At 36.5% G+C, this 19,350-nt stretch overlaps 2 protein-coding genes across 2 annotated transcripts; one reads left to right on the top strand and one right to left on the bottom strand.

The window, feature by feature from the left end:
• Positions 1 to 485: 485 nt before the first annotated feature.
• Positions 486 to 3,675, top strand: LOC110826837 (uncharacterized). Its single transcript, XM_022057881.2, has 3 exons — positions 486 to 761; positions 2,162 to 2,369; positions 3,144 to 3,675. Exons 1-3 carry the CDS (start codon positions 501 to 503, stop codon positions 3,302 to 3,304), a joined length of 630 nt encoding a protein of 209 aa, XP_021913573.2. The 5' UTR covers positions 486 to 500; the 3' UTR covers positions 3,305 to 3,675.
• A 2,175-nt stretch (positions 3,676 to 5,850) lies between these two features.
• On the bottom strand, positions 5,851 to 17,652 carry LOC110826827 (uncharacterized). Its single transcript, XM_022057852.2, has 5 exons — positions 17,540 to 17,652; positions 13,746 to 13,919; positions 12,703 to 12,838; positions 11,432 to 11,633; positions 5,851 to 6,440 (listed from the first exon to the last, which is right to left on the bottom strand). The coding sequence occupies exons 2-5, from the start codon at positions 13,906 to 13,908 to the stop codon at positions 6,300 to 6,302; spliced, it is 642 nt and encodes a 213-aa protein (XP_021913544.1). The 5' UTR covers positions 13,909 to 13,919; positions 17,540 to 17,652; the 3' UTR covers positions 5,851 to 6,299.
• Positions 17,653 to 19,350: the final 1,698 nt, after the last annotated feature.

The following is a 19,350-nucleotide window of genomic DNA, read 5'->3' as shown; positions in this document are numbered from 1 at the left end:
GGCGGTTGGTTAGTTCCGACATCTAAGAGTTAAGTATCTCAGCTTTTGCATTAAAGAAAACACAACTTTTCCCCATTACAAATATAAATTAGGGAAGTAATGGCTGTATATTCTGAGAATCATAAGAAACTCATTAAAATTCTATATATTGTTTCAAACATTGAGCCTGTGAAGTTAACACAGATTGAGATATTTATCAAACTATAATTTGAGGTTTTTGATTCATTAACTGAATAAACGACAGAAATATGTGTGCTTGGCGCTTATGGAATTTTGTTTTTAAATCAAATCATTTTCCATTAGAAATTTCGCATACAGTCCTTGTGAAATGTAAAAAAGGAATTAATAGATGTTTTCGTATTCTTGTCATTTTAAATAGTATGTGCAATTATAATTTTGTCTCCTAGTCACTAGCCGCTTCTGAATGAGTAATGCAACACATTAACAGCTTAACAATAAAAATAATAGGGCAGATTTTGCACATTCCTGTTTGTGCGATAATGGTGACGCTAAACAATGCTTGGAGCACACGTGTAACTGATGGCATTCCGGATCTTTCGTTTAAAAGTGGGACGTACTCAAAGATATTCAGAAGTCATCTCGCAGCCCTGAGCTACAGCTGTCATAGTCGGACCAAAAAAAACCTGTTTCTCTCCACTAGTTTCCATCCTTATACTAATTCCAGTAACCCGCAGAATAACCAGTATTTGACTCTTCTCGGTTACATCTTCCTGAAAACAATGAAGAGTTTTATGGCATTGGTAAGTTGAATGTTTAACACAAAACATAGAATGAAACTGGCCAAAAAGGTGTAGAAATGGCCCTTGCGTAATTAAAGGCATGTTTTCAGATATTTCTAGAGTATTATTTAGGATCTAAGTAATGCAGAATTTCCTAAAGTACAGAGAACTAGACATTGTCACGAATTTTTCGACTTTACTAAGTGTGGTACCTAAAGTTTCCAGTGTACTTAAAAGGAATGCAAGCCAAATAAGAAACCGACATTAGAGAAACTGTCCATCATATTTCTCGCATAAATGTACATGTCGAATCACGTTACGGAACATTCGTTGTAATAGATACGTTGACACGGCGTCTGCATTGTATGAGGGAGATTTTAATATACAGCGTTCTTTTAAATAACATAAAAATTAATTCTGTTGACTAAGGTACGGGCTTCTTAGTGGCCAAAGCCCTTACGTCATCTGTTCGTGAAATACAGGTCCTGAGTAGGCGTGCACTAAAGATGTACGGAAAAGAAAGGGAACGTTTTCTCTATGAATTAAATTTCCTTTTGAGCGCACTCTACTTGAAATCCAGTTTTCTCGAAGTTTAGTCCGCAAGGATTTAAATGCCGCTGTGCAAATATGAATATTTCTTCATCTCATGATAAAACATGTAATCTCGATTATTTAAATTGAATATCTCTACGAAATGCGTTGATCTCCTTCACTTCAATCATCTTCTGAAGCACGTTTACTCTGTCATTGTTATATTTTATCTTCATTCATATGACCAATTGATTCTTGTGTTATTTTAGGAATCTCTTTCAACTGCAAATGTTATAAGTTAATTGTATAGTGCCAAATTAGATAAGAAGATGATCAATAATAAATACGTAAGGATCAAAATGAAACGTTAAAAATTATACTTTAACATGACTTCAAATTTATATTAGCATTTCTTTGTATGCGGCTAAATAAGAATTTTTAAAACACTTAAATTGGTTAGTGTAGTCCAATGTCGAGTCCTTGAAGCCCTTCGACTCTCTGAGATAAAAAGGTACTTCCTGCTCTCACGTAGTGTGACTCATTCTCGATCTACCTTAACAATTTAAATGTTTGCGACTGCCAGGCGAATTAACATCTTATAGGTATAAAGTGCGGTATAAAACATCCAACAATCTCAATCTTCTTAATAAAAGACAAATAAACCTAACAAAACATTTCGATTGTTGGTAAAGTTGCAATAATATCGATAAATCGTTTTGAATTATAGACAGGCACCCATATTTCTCGTGAACCTGATGTCTTGTGATTTATGACACTTTCTTTGATGATTACAGTAAGGATGATAACGATTGGTAATCAGAAGGGGATGAGGATCTCCCCCCTCCCCCTAAGTGTATGAATAGTGATACGTGTGTTTTCCATTACTTCAGGTTATTGCTGTGGTGACGTCAGCAGTTGTATTGCAAGAAGGTGTAAGAAGTTCCGATTACGAGAATTGTAGCAAGAAAATGCGTCAACTGATTCTTGATTCGTGTGCCGAACCCAAGGGCAAAAGGAACGCATTTCTTGCAGATTTCAATTGGAATATACACCCCCCTCGCAAAGCAGCCCAACATACCGTGTCGCCTGCGCTGCTCGGTAGGTTCCTAATCTCGCCTATTAACGATATTTTACATGAATATTAAAAAGTCAGTTGTGGACCGTTTATGTTTATTAAGAAGTAGAAATCTGTAAAATAGCCTATAAAATGAGATATATTTTCCGTCCTTTTGTCGCCAATTTCTTACACTATTTTCGTTCAATATTGTGACAGTTATGATTCTCGTTTCTTCTCCTGACTATCACATTCACTTACAGGATAAACTTAAAAATTGATCACAAGATGAAAATATATGTTTTGCTGACATATTCTGGCTAACAGTGTAATCCCGAATTTCTAATCTTTGCTATAAAACTATTAAGTCCTTCTTCTGAATGGTTTTTCTGAGAAACGTGGAGAAAAACTTATTTTCTTCTTCAGTTAATTTTATTTTTAGTTAATTTTGGAACATTTTCAACGCTTTCAATTGACAATACCAACAGCCCACATAACTGCAATTTCTAAAAAAATTGTTGGGGCCTGCTAATTTAAATTTTGCGATAATTTAAACCAAAACAACTCAGTACCGTCGTGCACATAAGCAGGCTCTAAACCCCTAATTGTATATTGAAACATCACCTCCATCGCACTGTCCATTCGATACTGTACCATTATGAATATTTTATAAACACGACGTCTCTGAAATTGGCTGTACAACAAGTAACTGGTTTTCGTGATACTTTCTCTTTTATGTTTGAGCTCGAACCCAGGATCTTTCTAATACAAGGCGTACTAGGTAACGATTGATTGGTTGGTTGGTTGGTTGTTTGTAGGAAAAGTTCTGGGCGTACCACCTCACTGGATGGAGGGCGTTGTGTCTTTGGATGATTCCAAGCAGCCGCAGAGAAGGGATCTTCAAGCAGTACACAATCTGATAGTAGAATGTTGTGTGGATGGCTGTACGCCTTACCAGATCGTTGGCCTGTGCAACTGAATACACCTAACAACATACGAGAATACGTGAATCGTCTATTTGTTGCTTTAACCTGCATTAACACACACTTTACTAGTATAAGGTATTATGAATTCAGTCCGTACCTCAAAGAAAGCGACACTTTTCGTTATAAAATCATTTGGTTAACGCTGTTTAAGGAACTAATTCCTATATTTGTTTATTTGTTTAATCACAATAAAATTCCTATTAAATATTAAAATATTACTAAAATTAACATTTAAATATTTAAAATGATGTTCTCTATCGAAATGTTTGATTAACATTAGATCATCACTTTTTACACGACATGTTTCAGTTCTAAAAGAACCATCTTCAGGTGTATAAAATTATATAAACTTAAATATAATTTCTTAAATGCAACTTTTAGTCAGATGTTTAAGAAATTATATTTAAGTTTATATAATTTTATACACCTGAAGATGGTTCTTTTAGAACTGAAACATGTCGTGTAAAAAGTGATGATCTAATGTAAATCGAACATTTCGATAGAGAACATCATTTTAAATATTTAAATGTTAATTTTAGTAATATTTTAATATTTAATAGGAATTTTATTGTGATTAGACTGACAAGATTTAAACAAATATATATTTATCAAAATATGACGCAACTTTATCATCTCATGAACTAATTCCTGTTTGACGAGAAATATACAAAATCCATAAAATAATACAAAATGCAGAACTACTTATTGTTAAAGCAGGTGGTATATGTAGGGACCACTGGGCTTCAGGGGGTTAAGAGTTCCGTATATAAAATAATACTGTGGAATGAATTAAAGAGACTGGTATTTAATATAAATACGCCTGTACTACGTATACAGTGTAAATAATGTAGCATGCATTATAATAAACATAATATTTATATATATTAAAGGAAGGAAAGTGTTACTAGTAATCATCTGCTTTGGATGATGCAAAAAAAGGCAGTGGATGATTAAGGAGCAGAATACACGTTAGTGTGTTCCTTACTTATTTAACGTTGTTTCATGTTGTTCTTTTCTTGGATTATTTAACCATGCTATCTCAGCTGCATTGGTTACATTGTGTCGAGTATGATTAAATCACAAGTTGTTGCTTCTGCTGTTTTGTTCCGTTTCAAATGTTCGATGTTTGTGATAGACGAGCTGAAGGATGTTGTTTCACTTATGCATTCAGACACCGTTTCTACGAAACGTTTTATGTTAGTAAACCTGTTGTTAAGACAATGTGATTATTTTAGCTGGCTGACGTGTAAAAACTAAAATATCTTATTTTTTCTGGGTTTCTATTAGCCCTGCTTTGTTTCTAGATGAACTTATCTGAGCTACGAAATCACTGTGTCAGTTTTCAATTGAAGCTCATTTCTCACTGGAAATAATGCAACTACAAAGGTTCTTTTATGTATGTCAGTCAAGCCTAGTTTTTAAGTGCAAGATCGTCGTGTGCAAGTCTTGTTAGATTCATAGAACCAAGTCCGTTCTCGGAACTAACCGAACCGACACTTCACGGTATAATTAGTCGATCTGCTCAGTCTTTTGGTCGCTTGGGTTATTCGGTGACTACGCTTTATAAATTGACTTACGGTTAAGAAGTGATTATTGCCTCCAACATCAGGGCGATTAAGTCTGACTTGAGTCGGACTGAAACCTATGATGTAAGCCAGTAGTTTCAACGACAGATTTTTGTTACAAATAATGTAGGTTTTCTATGTTTTAATAGATATTTTTTGTATTTTACTTTAAATAGCAACTGCTCCAGTTGGGAGCAGTAATTCAGAGTAGTACAGTATGCAGCTTCTCGATAGCGCTACGCTCAATGTATGGACCCGTAGTTTTGATCCAGTCGGTGTGGCAGTGTTCCATCAGACCACTCAAATAGGAGTAATATAAACTGTTTTCACAACACATCAGCGGCATAATAATAAAACATTATCACAGTGATGCGATTGTTGCAGATTTTAATATTATTGTTTTTCCGAATGACTTCTAGACCACTGCCCAGCGTCTCTAAGTTTTTAAGTACAAGGACAAGTTAAAACGCAAAACTTTTAAAAATGCCCGCGATCTTTTGAAGTTTTTGTGCATACGCTCTAACATGGGAGTGGCGATTTACGAAATTACTGGAACTTGAAATTTGTATCGGTTTTAAAATGTTATTCTGTTGAATCATAAAAAACGAAACTACTGTCCGAATGACCCCACTTTACGCAGGCTTTACCAGTCGCGTGCAATGCAGAACTGAATATTGTAAACGATTAAAGTATACATATTATGCATATACTATGTCAACAGACCAAGAAATCCTTCGAAATGCAACTGGTGTCTTATTTAATTGATATTATGGCAGCCTGGGATACTGGGAACGACCCGTTATTCAAGTGCCTGAGCACTGCGGGTCCCAACTTTTTGTTGGCCTGATCTATAGACATTCGGTAGGACTCCTTGGACGAGGGATCGGCCCGTCGCAAGGCCTCTACCTGTACACAGGACAGCACAACACAGAAAAACGATTATGGCAGCCACAGGATAAATAACATTTCTACAATTAAATTTCATTCACAGTTTATTTACGTCCAAATAATAAAGAACTTTGTGTAACCTCAAACCACACTAATACAATATGTACGAAATATTAAGATTGGGATTTTCCTTGTGCTAACATCTAGATGGAATAATAATTCTAAAAGTTTTAGTGTAAATTAATATAAAGTCGGAATAAATATCATATTTAACACTACAAGTGTTCCAAAAAAGATAAATACACAAATATGACGTATTAATGATTGTGTACATCTCTTTGGAATACTCTGTATTTGCTCAGTCCTACTTCTTTGCTTGTAGTCTCTAAACGTCACAGTAACACAGATTTTAAATACGGGACATCACGACACACTAGGCTGACATACGGTGAGTAGTGACTAGATCATTAAAGTGCTGATGATAAATTACAGGTGAGCGGGATGCCAAGTCCATTAAATATCGTATGGCTCCGCGTTACTTCGTGTCTTGTAATGCCATCTCTTCTTTTCTTATTCTTGGCGGAAGGATAACAGGATTTGCAAAGTAGGCTGGATTGATTGTGCCTATGACTGGCGCAATCTTATTCTCTAGAATCTCCGGGTCTTCAATGTCCCCCTGTAATGAAAGAAAAGGCAGTGTCTGAATTCTCTGAATGTCTTTGCCGATGGCACATTTTTTTCTCTTTTTTGTTGTAGATACGTAGTTACAATATCGAGGGCATTATGTCAGAATGGCGTATCAACAAACTGGCTGATTTACAAGAGACTAAATTATTGCACTTATTTTGTTTAACAAATATGTGTTATTAGTGGTCATGCTCCCAAATATAACTGCTTATATCTCTATGTAGATCAGCATCAGCATTACGCCCTCCTGGGATGACATACATTCCACTTTTCATGTTAATAGGCCTAATATATCCGATTATGCAAATGTGTTCAAACGCCCTTATAGCACGATTCCCTGGACATGGAATGAATATTATGGCAGCGACTTGATAAATGTGTTATTGAAAGAAACGGAGTGACTAATATTGACGATTGAAGTAACTTTTATTGAAAAGATATTTAAAGGTAATGTGAAGGTCAATAAATACGAGTATATTTAAACCTCGTATAAGATAATGCAGTGAAGGGTGATTAAAGAAGTTTGTTAAAGTAACAGAGCCGAACGTATTTAATATAGATGTCTTGTGCGTGATTTTATTCGGTGAATTTACGCATTTAATAGTACGACGAAGAAATACATCACTATTATCAGTAATAAAGACAAATGAGATGTGTGAAACAGCAAATAACGTATAATATTTGTGTACTTACCAATCAAATTGGTGTACACAACTTTGAGGGTGGTGTAATTTACACAATAAATGTCCTAATTCATTAGCATTTGCACAAAATGCTCGGAAATGCCACATGCCTGTAAGTACATCTCAATGGCCTTAGATGATAATTTTGCTCTTTATGGCAAACGTTAGTATCACGATTCTACACGAATGGAATGATTCTTAAAATAACTTTTTGTTTTTCCGTTCTCAAAGTTCCTACTCAGCTGCTAGGTTACATAAGGCGATGCTGAGTTTCAGAGACCAATGAGAAGTGGCGAATAGAAAGCCGATGATTTATCCTATTTCGCAGTATTTAATAAGAATAAAATATAATTGCAAATATTGTTCAGCTTGAAGCTTCAGACTTTAGTGTTTGATGGGAGGGCAATTATTTAACACTGCAATTCAAATCGCCTGGTAATCTACGCTGTACACTTTCTGACAAAGTAACAGCTGCATTTAAATATAATATTCTTTTTTTTTTGAGAATATATAAAAATACAATATGTGATTTCTGTGAGGTAAGAAAACGTAACTCTTGAACTATCTTGACCATCACGTAATTGTTCTTCAGCTGTACATGGAAGTCTTTGTTATTGTAGATCCCAAAGGATCTTGGGCCCCCGCCAGTAGATACCATAATACCAAATTTTGCAGATAGAAATTGGCCTAGCTTAGGTCGGGTTGAATTCTAAATATGTAAGATAATTAAGGCAAACAAATAACAGTTTTTATTACTTATAAATCCCACAGTCAAGGCGAGGATCAAACATGCATCACAGCCACAAAGTAATTAAGCAACCTCACGTAGCCACAAGCAAAGCACAGTGACAGCATGCATATTTTGTACAAAAACTGTCAGTCATTATTCTAACCAGTGGCATTCAAGGCTAATAATTCATACCTCGCTGTACGCAGGAGTTAAAAGGCAAGTAGCCTAAACTGCTCCCCATTAATTACGCTAGATATGACAAATGGACAGTCTTCTTCAGTGTATTATGAAGCCTGACTCATTTAACGAATTATACGATGTGCTACCCCAAATATTCCAGTTTTGATAATGACAAGTTTCAAATGCACGCCGTCTTGTGTTCTGCTGTTATTTTGTTTTAATTGAATAAAGCGGAAATGGTGGTCTTGTGGGAAAAGAGAGGATCCAAAAATGTGTTTTAATATTAAGTTTCGAAATTGTAAAAGGGGGCAATTGTGATTATTATCACTCATGTTGTAACCTTGGTAACAGTCACCTCCTTTTTAATCTTCCCGCAGTAGACAATGAGTTTGACGTGCCTGATATATAGTCCATCATTCTTGATGCCGATTTTGTGATATTGTAGATGTGTTTCTGTTAAAATAGAAATTTAGAAGGAGAATTTAGGATGTATTCGTTTATACATGGCGATACTCTGGCCACACTCGCATAAGAGGAATGCAATCAGGGGACAGCCGACCTCCCTAAAGAAAGTCGAAATCATGAAGTTACGAATTATTTTAAGGAAAAATTCCAAAGATGCGATAAAAAAAAAAAGTTATGCAAAAGAAAGAAAGAAAGTAAACGTATATACGTAGAAAGATGAATATCAATGGTGGAGAAACAAATAAACAAATCGCTAAATGAGCATGAAAGCAAATAAATAGTAAAGTATACAGTAATGGAATTGAAGCATAAATTAAAGAAAGCAAAATTCGTGATATAATAAGTATAATGATTTCGGCTTAATAATTCGGAAAGTATTCTCGGCTATGAAATTACAAGTAACAGACTAGAATAAACGAAGAAACTTTTTCTTTTTACTGGGTGTATCACATATAATTATATAATTTTTTAGTATTCTCATGCGTTCCTAATCCATCTAATAGGCGTGTATCCGTAGAATAACTGTAAACATGGGGAAATAGTCTTACAATAATTCTATAGGAATTCTTGGAGATTTATCTCATGTCTGCTCATTAGAATGTCGTGCACTTTACGCGCATGTATGACTGCAATTAAGAGCTATTTTGTTTCACGTAATCTGTGGGTAATATTCTTTAGTTCAGCGAAATAATTTACGAAATTATTAACAAGCCAGCGTGGAGTATGAGGAAAATTTATAGGCTTATTATATGCTGAATCTGCGAGGTACGTCTGGGAAATTTTGTAATTATATAGCATTACAGTGTGTATATTTAGGTGTTTCATAAGCGTGAGCTAAAAAATAACACTTAATGAGGACATGGCCTTGGTTTGAACTCTCGAACACCTTGTCCGATTTTGACGTAATGTTACATAACAATCAATATTATCTTATGTTAAACGGCATCTCGAGGCTTACCAATGCAAAATATTGCTTCTCTTTGAAGCGGCGTGACGTTAGGCATCGCGACGCTCAGCGTCGTTTTGTCAACTTGGTATTAAAATGCACCCCATGACTTGCAAATGCTAAATATTACGTCTGTTTGCGTCGTTGTGACGTTAGGCTCGCAACGCTAGACGTCGGTTTTCCAACTTGGTGTTAAAAGGCATCGCAAGGCTCACTACTGCTTGCAACGTCGTGACGTTAGGCGTCCCGATGCTCGGCGTTGGTTTGCCAACTTGGTGTTAAAAACATCCAAAGGGTCATCAGTGATAAATATTGCGTCTGCTTGTGTCGTTGTGACGTTAGGAATCGCGACGCTCGGCGTCGGTTAGTTAACTTGGCGTTAGAAGGCATCCCAAGGCTCTAATGCTAAATGTGGCGTATGTTTGCGACGTAGTAACGTTAGGCATCGGGTTTTGAGCGTCTTGAATGGCATGCCTGTGGTAAATACGGCAATTTTCTTTGGAGCAGCGACACCTGGTGTATGAATTTCAGGGTCGTGTTCGATGTCATTCCGAGTTTCACCAACACTAAATATGGTATTCTAGCGTCGCCGCAGTAAAAGGTGGCGCGACCCTTAGTATTCGTTTTCCATGTTCTCTGTGGCATACCTACTACCTTCATATCTCCCAAATATGCCGTGTTATATCTGCGTCAGTTTTACAGCGTTTTCTTCTATGACATCCTGAAGCACCGTTAACAACCGTCATAAGGAGTCCGGAGGCTTCTATTGGCTTCATTTGCTTTACGTAGGTAACGTCTCAACGCCTAGCGTCGCAGCAATGCTCGGCGTAGGTTGTTTAACACCGCTTCTAGTGGCATCCCGAGACTTATTTTAACTATATGGCACCTTTAGGTACCGACGCTCGGCGTCGATTTGTCACTATCGTTGCACATGGAGTTCCGAACCTTCCGTTGGCTTTATTTGTTTCTTTTTTTGTTTTTTGAGTTGGTGTCGGGACGCTCGGCTTCTGTTTTCCAGCTTCGTTTCAGATGTCTTTGGCGTCGTCGTGACTCTTTGAGTCGCTTTGCCAACATCGTGCCTTTTACCACCCCGAGACGTTTCTTTGCCGAGATTTGGAATTATAAGTCGTCGCATGCTCGAGATCGGTTTGTCTGTGTCGGAGTCTCAACGCGTATCGTCAGGCCTCAAGTCGTGGGCTCGTATATGTTATGTCTGTCTGCCCAAGGGTCGCCTATCGTTGAACATTAAAGATAAAATTATCCTAAACCACAGATCTTCACCGAGACTCGAACTCAGGAGAATTTTCCGGTTTTTGACTTTAGTTCTTGTAATCTCCTCTCTGAAACGAACAAATTTTGCCTTGGCGTCATTCCCCTGCCGTGCTTATTATCGGAGCTACATAAACAATCTTTACTGGGAATCGAACCCAGGATATTTTGGAGGGGGATTCTGGTCTTTGTTTCTGCAGTCTCCTCTCCAAAACATACGAATTTCGTTTGAATGCCATTCTTCTATCGTGTTTGAATTTTGAGCTACGAGAAATGTCCTCAGCGAGAATCTAACTTAGGATACGTTCCAGAATTTTGGCCCTCATATAATCTCGTTCTGGTCTCAAGAAATAAAACACGCAAAGTTTGGTACAAATCGGTATATTCGTTCTCGAGCTATAAGCAGACAAACACGTAGATCCACAATTTCTACATTGTGAGGTTGTTAGGCGAGCTTCGGTTTTAAAGGATTAATTGGGCCTAACAGAATAAGTTTTACGTGAAGGCGGTGACAGATTCAAGTCTCCGAAACATCGTATTAATAAAACTTAGGTCGGTGAATAATGTGCAACAAATTGTTACTTTATGAAACATGATTGTCATAAACTACACTTCCATCTGCATCACTATTAACTATTTATCTTTGCATGCAGTGCTAAGCAGGCAAGTGATCTATAATTAGGTGGAACATGCAGCAAAATAACCACCTTTCCACGCCGGCGTCTCCGCCGACAACGACATCTGTTATTTCCCCGCCGACCCTTTTTTTCGTGATGACTTCTGACCTTACTGACGAGGTCGTTCTTCTGTTCTCTGGTTATTGTGGTTGGTTGCCCCGCCGATCCTTCAGAATCAACTTGTGCGATGTGATTTATGGAATGGTCTTCAGTTTCTTGTAGATTATGAGGTCTGGAAGATGAAGCAGTTACATTGTTTAATCTGCAAGATTATTCGATGAAGGAACTAGTCATGTTGTACCAGTATAAAAGACTTCACCCATTTTCCCAGCACTTAAAAATGTAAGTAATAACATTTGTCTTCTAAATGACACAGTCTCGTGTTTCGGTATTCTGAAATTCTATGTAGCAAACTCCAGCTGTGATACGGAAGTGAAAGGAGAAGTGAATTCCAGGGTTCGGATACCACAGCGAATGTCATTACACAAAGTATGTGGGCCTGTGTTGTATATACAGTGTCTAGGTCGTAGTAGTTTTGAGGTTGGAGATAATTGCGAACTGGCACTCCGGACGGTGTCATCACTACTCATGTGAGAACGGCGTTAACACGACCTGAGCATTCTACCTGCGAAGTCGCTTGATGTAATCGGCTGTAATTGCTTGAAAGAGGCAGAAGACTCTGCAAAATGGAGGTTTAAAAGTTTAAGAAGATCAGAAGAGGAACGGAGAAGATGAAGTAGAAGAAAACAAAGACGATTATCAGAGATGAATTAATATTTTCAACATTTTAGACACATTTTTGTGAAACGTATCTTATCTGTAGTTATTGACACTTCATGGAGATGTTAATCATATTATGATGGATACAGGAGAAAACAGATTATATATTCGTAAAAATTTCTGTTACTTTTCGGGATGGTTGAAGAACTATTAGACACTTTATGAAAATTTGTGCTGTTTTCTAGGACGTAACATTATATCAATAATATTTTACAAAGAGCTGAAATTTTGCATCACTTGAAACGGACCTTTTATTATGCCTCTGCTAATACCTTTTAAGTACGTAGACTGCTTTCATTTATGTACGTCACCTTAACGATAAATTAGAAATTAAAATTTACTATTCTCAGTTTTAGTACCCAAATCTGTGAAAGTAATAGAAATGAAAAGTAAACTATTATTTACGTGAATTTGTAGTCTAATTTTGGCGACTGTGCATCGGCATATTGCATAGATTTCCTTTTATACAAGGCAGTGCGTTGAGATAAATGTGTGAAAATTGAGTTTCTTTGGTAAGTTACCTGTCGGGAGTTGAGAGTGGCGGGTTGCAGTACTGTTCTAGGGTGTCCCACGAACAACCAGTCTTACAGCACTCGTCAGCTACTCCTCTCTTCGACCGTGTCGTCGAGGAGACTCCGCCCTCGAAGGGCGACACTTCTGTGACAAATGGGAGTTCATGAGAACGACATTTGTGATGACGGTGGTATAAGAGTTTCTGTAACCTACTATGTTATAACTATCCTTCCTCACTACTTTTACCTTCTCTGTTCTTGCAGAAAGATATAGTTATATCCCGAACTAGAGTCAGTGGGGAACAAGGATCACCTCAGGGTTGACGTGGTAATTTTTATGTATATCAATAAATACAGGAACAACAAATTTAGGAATACCGAATAACTTTACTTTTGAAATTAAAGAAAATCTTATACACTATTTCCCTAACTGGTACAAAAGTTTGGTTTACTGGCTGAAAGCCCGCTGTCGACTATGTCAACTCGAGTAATGCCATGTGTTTTGACCTGCGTACCAGATCCCTTGCTGGCGAGGGAACCTCCACATATGGCTTGCTAGCGGGGCGGGCCCTTCACCCATGATCTGGCCAGTTCAAATTTCAAGTCAAACAGTTACAGGGGTTCTGGACTGGTATAATGTTCTGTGCAAAATAAAATTATAACAGTTGCTTTATTTCTAAGTCAACTGAGTGTTACTTGCACAAAAGGAAAAAAACTTATAGTCATTAGGTTGTGTACGTTTATCGGCATATTTAATTTCCGAGGCTATTTAACAGATTTAGATTAAATTTTGTATTGGGGTCTGCACTAAAATAGCATTTCCTTAACTCGTCTGTCAGCCGAACAGTTTATAGGTCACGAAGGAAGTGGAAGAATACAGCCAGAAGCCTATTCCAATTTAAGGTTTCTCCAGAGTTTTCCTAGAGTAAATGAAGAGAATTTATACTTCATTCAGGAAATCTAGCATTTAATTTATTAAAACTGTTGAAGTTGTGCGTCTACTAGATACAAATACGGTATAAGTGTTAAGGCGCCATTTGTGCAACACTCACCATAGTACATACTGTGTCTGAAGGGGTCGTTGTAACCTTGAATTGAGCAGATTTCTGCCAGTTTATTCGCGAGTTCGCTGCCGCAAAGCTGCAGTCGTCCTAGCGGCGAGGCTGATACGGTCATCGTGAGCAGAAATATTCTTACCACAGACAGCAGTGGCATATTGACAACACCTGCAAATAAGGGTTACATCTTATCTGTAGACGTTTAAATAAAATACTTTTTCATGATGTTGATCCCTTTGATTCCATAATCCTTCGTACGTAATTGGGCATATCCACATCAAGACAAGGTTTTGCCTAATGAAAGATGGCCTATACGGGATGATGAAAGAACATTACACGATTATAAACCATCTGACGCCTACGCTGAAGACTTAAACGTGAGACATTTCGGGAAACAGTGGGATTTTACGAAGAGTTTTCAGATTAATTTCAACCAGAATTAAAAACGTACGTTTACGAGAATACCCGCTTTGGCATATTTCCCTTTTGTAACCGTTTGAGACATGAAGACTTTCATCATCGTCAGTATTCAAGGATGTTTAAACACTTCATAAATCGTTAAATAAACTAATTAATATTATATCATTACTAGATGCCCATAATAAATAATGCCTCATCCCTTATACTAGCGACCTAGCGACACTACATTGACCTACTGTAAATTAAATAGAACACACATAATAATATACATGTCCTGATGACGAATAACAAAATCAATTCTTGAATTGAAAATGTACTGTTTCAGTAGATATGCAATTATTTTATGCAGACAGGACTAATACAAAAAAGAAAGTAGGAACACTACATTTTCTTTTTAGTTTTTACTCACTTTTACGTTACGTCAAAATCTGTGGTACGAGGTTTTCAGTTACTTTAGAAGGTCATCCAAGAAACCGTATTTGGTAATACAACATAGGTCTAATTGAAAGGAAGGCTGCTTACTTTTCCACGATTACACTATTGTAGTGACTTTGAACTTACCTTCAGTCTTGATTTTAGAAACTCTTCTTCTGAAATGCTTTCTTACTATCTGTATGCTTCATTAAACAGTGACTATGCTTCACATTTTATATACTGACGCTGCTTTTGACCAAAATTTCACACTGACTCCCAGACAGTGGTGTGAAAGACACTTCTGTATTATCCCCACACACGTCGTACACCACTAGACTGGTAATATTGAACCACATTAAAGGCCGGCTAACAATATGTTGTTCTTGTCTTGGGATCTCCAACTTCTCTGAAGTAAATACGAAGCGGATTATCTTTGGACACTGCCAAAGGCGTTCTCAAATGATAAAATAGGGAAGACCTGTTTATATATTAAAGTTAGTGGAGCCTTAATGAGTCATGTTCTTGATATATGAGAAGTCGTTGATCGAAATAGCCTAAGAATGTGTCAGCTATTATTAAGGTTCCATTATTCGGTTAAAACAGCTACAGACGTTATAGAAATCTTAATGGTTTGCCATGGGATCCTGATAAAGAGCTTGCATTATATGAGCAGGTGCTCCAATATCGGGGAGGAAATTTTAATTCTTCAAAGTGTAATATGACCCCGTTTCAGGTTAGCGGCATCATATTTTTATTATAATAAAAGGTGTGTAGGGACGTGGAGCCTTTGTTGGTGTAAATTTCTCTCGCAGTCTGCCCTTCATGGAGACTTACTTACCACTGATCGTATTCGATTTTTATGTTCATTAGCGCAGTAATGGAAATGCCGATTAAAATTAATTGAAAGTGAAAATGTGATGACGATGTTCTTCTGCGTTGTGACGTCATATGGACGAGTAGAAAGATATAAATGTTTCGGGTAAACATACTGTCTTCATCGTCAGGACATCGCCCCTTAAGACTGAGTCAATATATTTCTCCGAAACGTCGGTATTTACCTACATTTATCAGCAACTGTTTGATGCAACAAAATAAGAAAACTGGAGACGTCATTCATTACTTACGTTTCTCAGCTGCACCCAAAATGCATGTTAAAGATTTCCGTGTTATATTTATCTGTTTATGTGCATACAATCTAAACATGACCGTGTATATAGAACAGTTTTATATTCTTATATATGTTGATAATTTATTAATAGAAACAGAATGAATAACAACCCATGAAATAATTTGTACGATTACTAATAATCTAGATAAAATTTTGTAGTAAAGAAAAGTATGTAATTAGTGTGTGTGTTACTTAATAGACAGTAAAACATGTTTAAAACTTAACCTGAATCGAAGAAAAATGTATCGCAAAGGCTATTTTAAAAAAGTAAAATTACCACTAATAAATATAAACTGTTTAACGTGTGTATGAAAAAACAAGAATTAGATACAAAATTTTTAGTTATTAAGTAGTGTTTGAAGTAATCACGGTCTTTGAATACGAAGATGGCTGTCTTCTGTTTTGTAGTTAGTTACTGTTTTAGTTTCAAACAATTGTTTCAGTGTCATGCTTCCTAAAGTTTATCTGAGAAAGAAGATTCCTTCCACAAAAGGTAAAAGTTACGTTTAGCCATCGACATAATTTATGTGCAATACTTGAGTGCCAAGAATGAGAGGGAAAGAAACAAACGAAAGAAGAAGATATAAGGAAAATAGAAGAAGAGTTGGGAAAAGAGAAAATTAAAGAATACATCAGAAAAACTGAAAAATGTGTACTGCTCAGTAACAGTGCAGTGTACATATATAGCATAAATTTAAGGCCTGCATTCCGGATTATAAATGCATGGTGCAGGCACTGTGGGATTCTTCGGTCTAGGTGTAGGCTGAAAGGAATCCTGTCTGGAAGGAAGGAAGATGTGGTGGAGAGACATGCAGCACGAATGGGGAGATGAGAAATGTTTACAAAATTTTGGTTGGAGAGTCCAATCGGAAGAGATTGCTGGAAATATTTAGGCAAAGATTGGAGGATAATATTAAAATTCTACCGAGTTATATTGCATTGACAGAACTGCTGTAAAAAATTTAATTTGATATATGAAAAATATCTACTCCAGCACAGAATTTTTGCAATTTCATTCCATACACATTGTTATAATTAATAGCTCGAATTAATTTTGAAAACAATAAAACCAAATGGTTTTAGCACAGCCATGAATACTCATCGCCCAGATGAAATAAGTAGCAAGGACCTCTGAAACGTCGGTAATCTTCTACTAGTCTATATGGCGTTACAACGCCAAAGACAGCTTTCTAAGCACTCTCATTCATGAGAACCTCAAATCCTTCCTACATGCGTACTTGATCCTCTACGTGTATCCTCTGTAGAGACTTGTATTGATGCATTCCGGTGTCTGTGTTTTACATTCAGTATTTTTTTACACTGCCCACAGCACAATTTTATAACATTTGTTGATGTTACGTTATTTAATTAAGAGGAATGTGTGTCAACAGAATTTTTCATCTTCTGGCTGTATTTTTCATACCGGTAACAAAATGTATCATCTAATTACTAAAGTAAACTTTTTGTGCAATTTTGTTATTTACGTTGACAGATTTCAGTATCCAGTGTAGAGCCAGATGATGAGAGTTGAAGTACAAATATATTGTTAATTAAATACAACCTTAATCAATGTCATAAATAAACGATGTAAAGAAATGCGTTCATTTGAAAAATGAAACATGGAATCGTAAATGTTGAACATTTAATTTTCAAGGAATTTTTTATATTAAACTGACAGAGAGGAATAATTTAAACGTGATACTTCCTGAGTCTGATAACCTGTTGGGTTGGTTAATTTGCAATATCATTACGTTAAGGTCTTGTGTCCGGAGACATCCAGCCATACCTGGAGGGTTATGTTGTCGTCCTCTAGTCGAACCGGATGATTCGTTGTACGTGATGCAAGTAGCAGAACTTCCACTGCCGTGGCGATCCTGTCTCCTGCCGAAGAAGTTGAGGAATGGTGCACGCGGGGTGTTTCTAGACGCTGAGGATGCGGAGTGTTGTTCTTGAATGATGCGGATGATTGACCTGTGCTACTCGCATTGGATCACGGGACTTAGTAAACTGAAAAGAGTAAGAAGAAATACGATGACGTTGTAGTATAACTATATATTATATTACTCCCGATATCACAAGACGCGCGTTCACCCATCACTAAGTGAAGATAAGGCTGTATGATGTTCTGCAACACCGGCAGCCATACCAAGGTTGCAAAAAGTGTGGATTTTATTCCTCTCTGCAGGGTTATCAGCCGGTGACGACGGACGGTGTTACAGTCATATTTCTTCGAGAATTAGTTTGAGTTTCGTGCTATTACTTTACTTGTTGTATCCGAGTTTGTACAATAAATTAGTTTCCCAGTGGCAGTCGGTCTGTTCAGTAAGCTGTCCATTTTATTGGTGAAGACTACACATACACTGAGGGATAAATCTGCAGAACGTCTGAACGTCACCCCACACGGAAGCGTTCAAGATACGTAACATTTAATAAATTGTCCATTAATAGCGTCAGGATCTAATTGTTAGCAGTATTGATTTGCAACACAAAATTAGGAGATACGAAAACATTTTTTAAACCCAGTTTGCGGCAAGAGATATTTGAAATTGGTATGAAAGACTTCTTTTTGTCTTTGAATTATAAAATATGAGATTACACTACACATTTAACACATTGTAAGTTTTAAACACGTTATTTCTTAAGTCTAATTATTAGTCAAAACCATTTTTAAAAGCGGCTGACTTCTTACTGGCAGTGGTTTGTAATCAGTAGGTTGAAGAAGAAAGGTTTTTTTAATTGTACATTTCCTACCAAGAATTGTACCATTTCACGTTCTGAAAACACACAACGATCTATAAGTATACTTTTAACGATATTTTTAGAAGAAACATATTCCAAATAAGTTTGTTTGAGTAATGGAAGCAAATATCAACCTACATCAAAATTTTCGAGTAGAGAATCTTTAGATTTTCGCCTTTTAAAGTACGGTTTACTGTATCCAACTATTTCCATGAATCTGTGGTCTTTTGAGGAGCTGATAGTCGCTCAGCTAGAAATTCGGCGCCTTTTATGGAACATAAATATTTATTGACGTTCACCTCTTCGAATTCCAACCTGATGACCGCAAGAAACTTTGTGTGGTAGCAGATCAAAGCTTTGAAGCTGTGAACAGTGCAAACCTTCGAAAATTATGTACCTTTGTAAATATTTTTTACTTCTTAAATATAAGACGCAAAGTAATAATAGTATGAAAATTATCTTTCATAGACCTATTTGTAGTATAATTCATGACACTTTGGAGTTTGACCTGGCAAGAATTTTACACATGGAAAAATGCCGGATTAACAATTATGCGAAGCATTTAGCTTACATTACAGATTTTACATTTCATAATCTGCACCGCCTGAAGCTTTGTAGGCTGTGAGTGTCAGTCGTTAAGTCATTAAGTCTTTTCAAGGTATTTCATCTAAAGCATGCAAGTTTCTATGAATGTATTGATTATCCAATTGAAGGATTATGGTAACCTTATAAAATACTATAATTGGAGTTAAAATCATATTATAATCCACGCAAACGCAAATTAAACTGGCCGATACTGGAAAGAAAGGTCTAGCTAGCATTGGTTATGCTACATAAAAATATATTATTTACTTACTT

Source organism: Zootermopsis nevadensis, unplaced genomic scaffold (assembly GCF_977971745.1).
Source record: "Zootermopsis nevadensis isolate Lab colony 2312 unplaced genomic scaffold, Znev_1.0 Znev_ptg000020l, whole genome shotgun sequence".
Lineage (NCBI taxonomy): Eukaryota > Metazoa > Arthropoda > Insecta > Blattodea > Termopsidae > Zootermopsis > Zootermopsis nevadensis.
The sequence above is the reverse complement of the archived record's forward strand: the minus strand, read 5'-3'. Positions and strand labels throughout refer to the sequence as shown.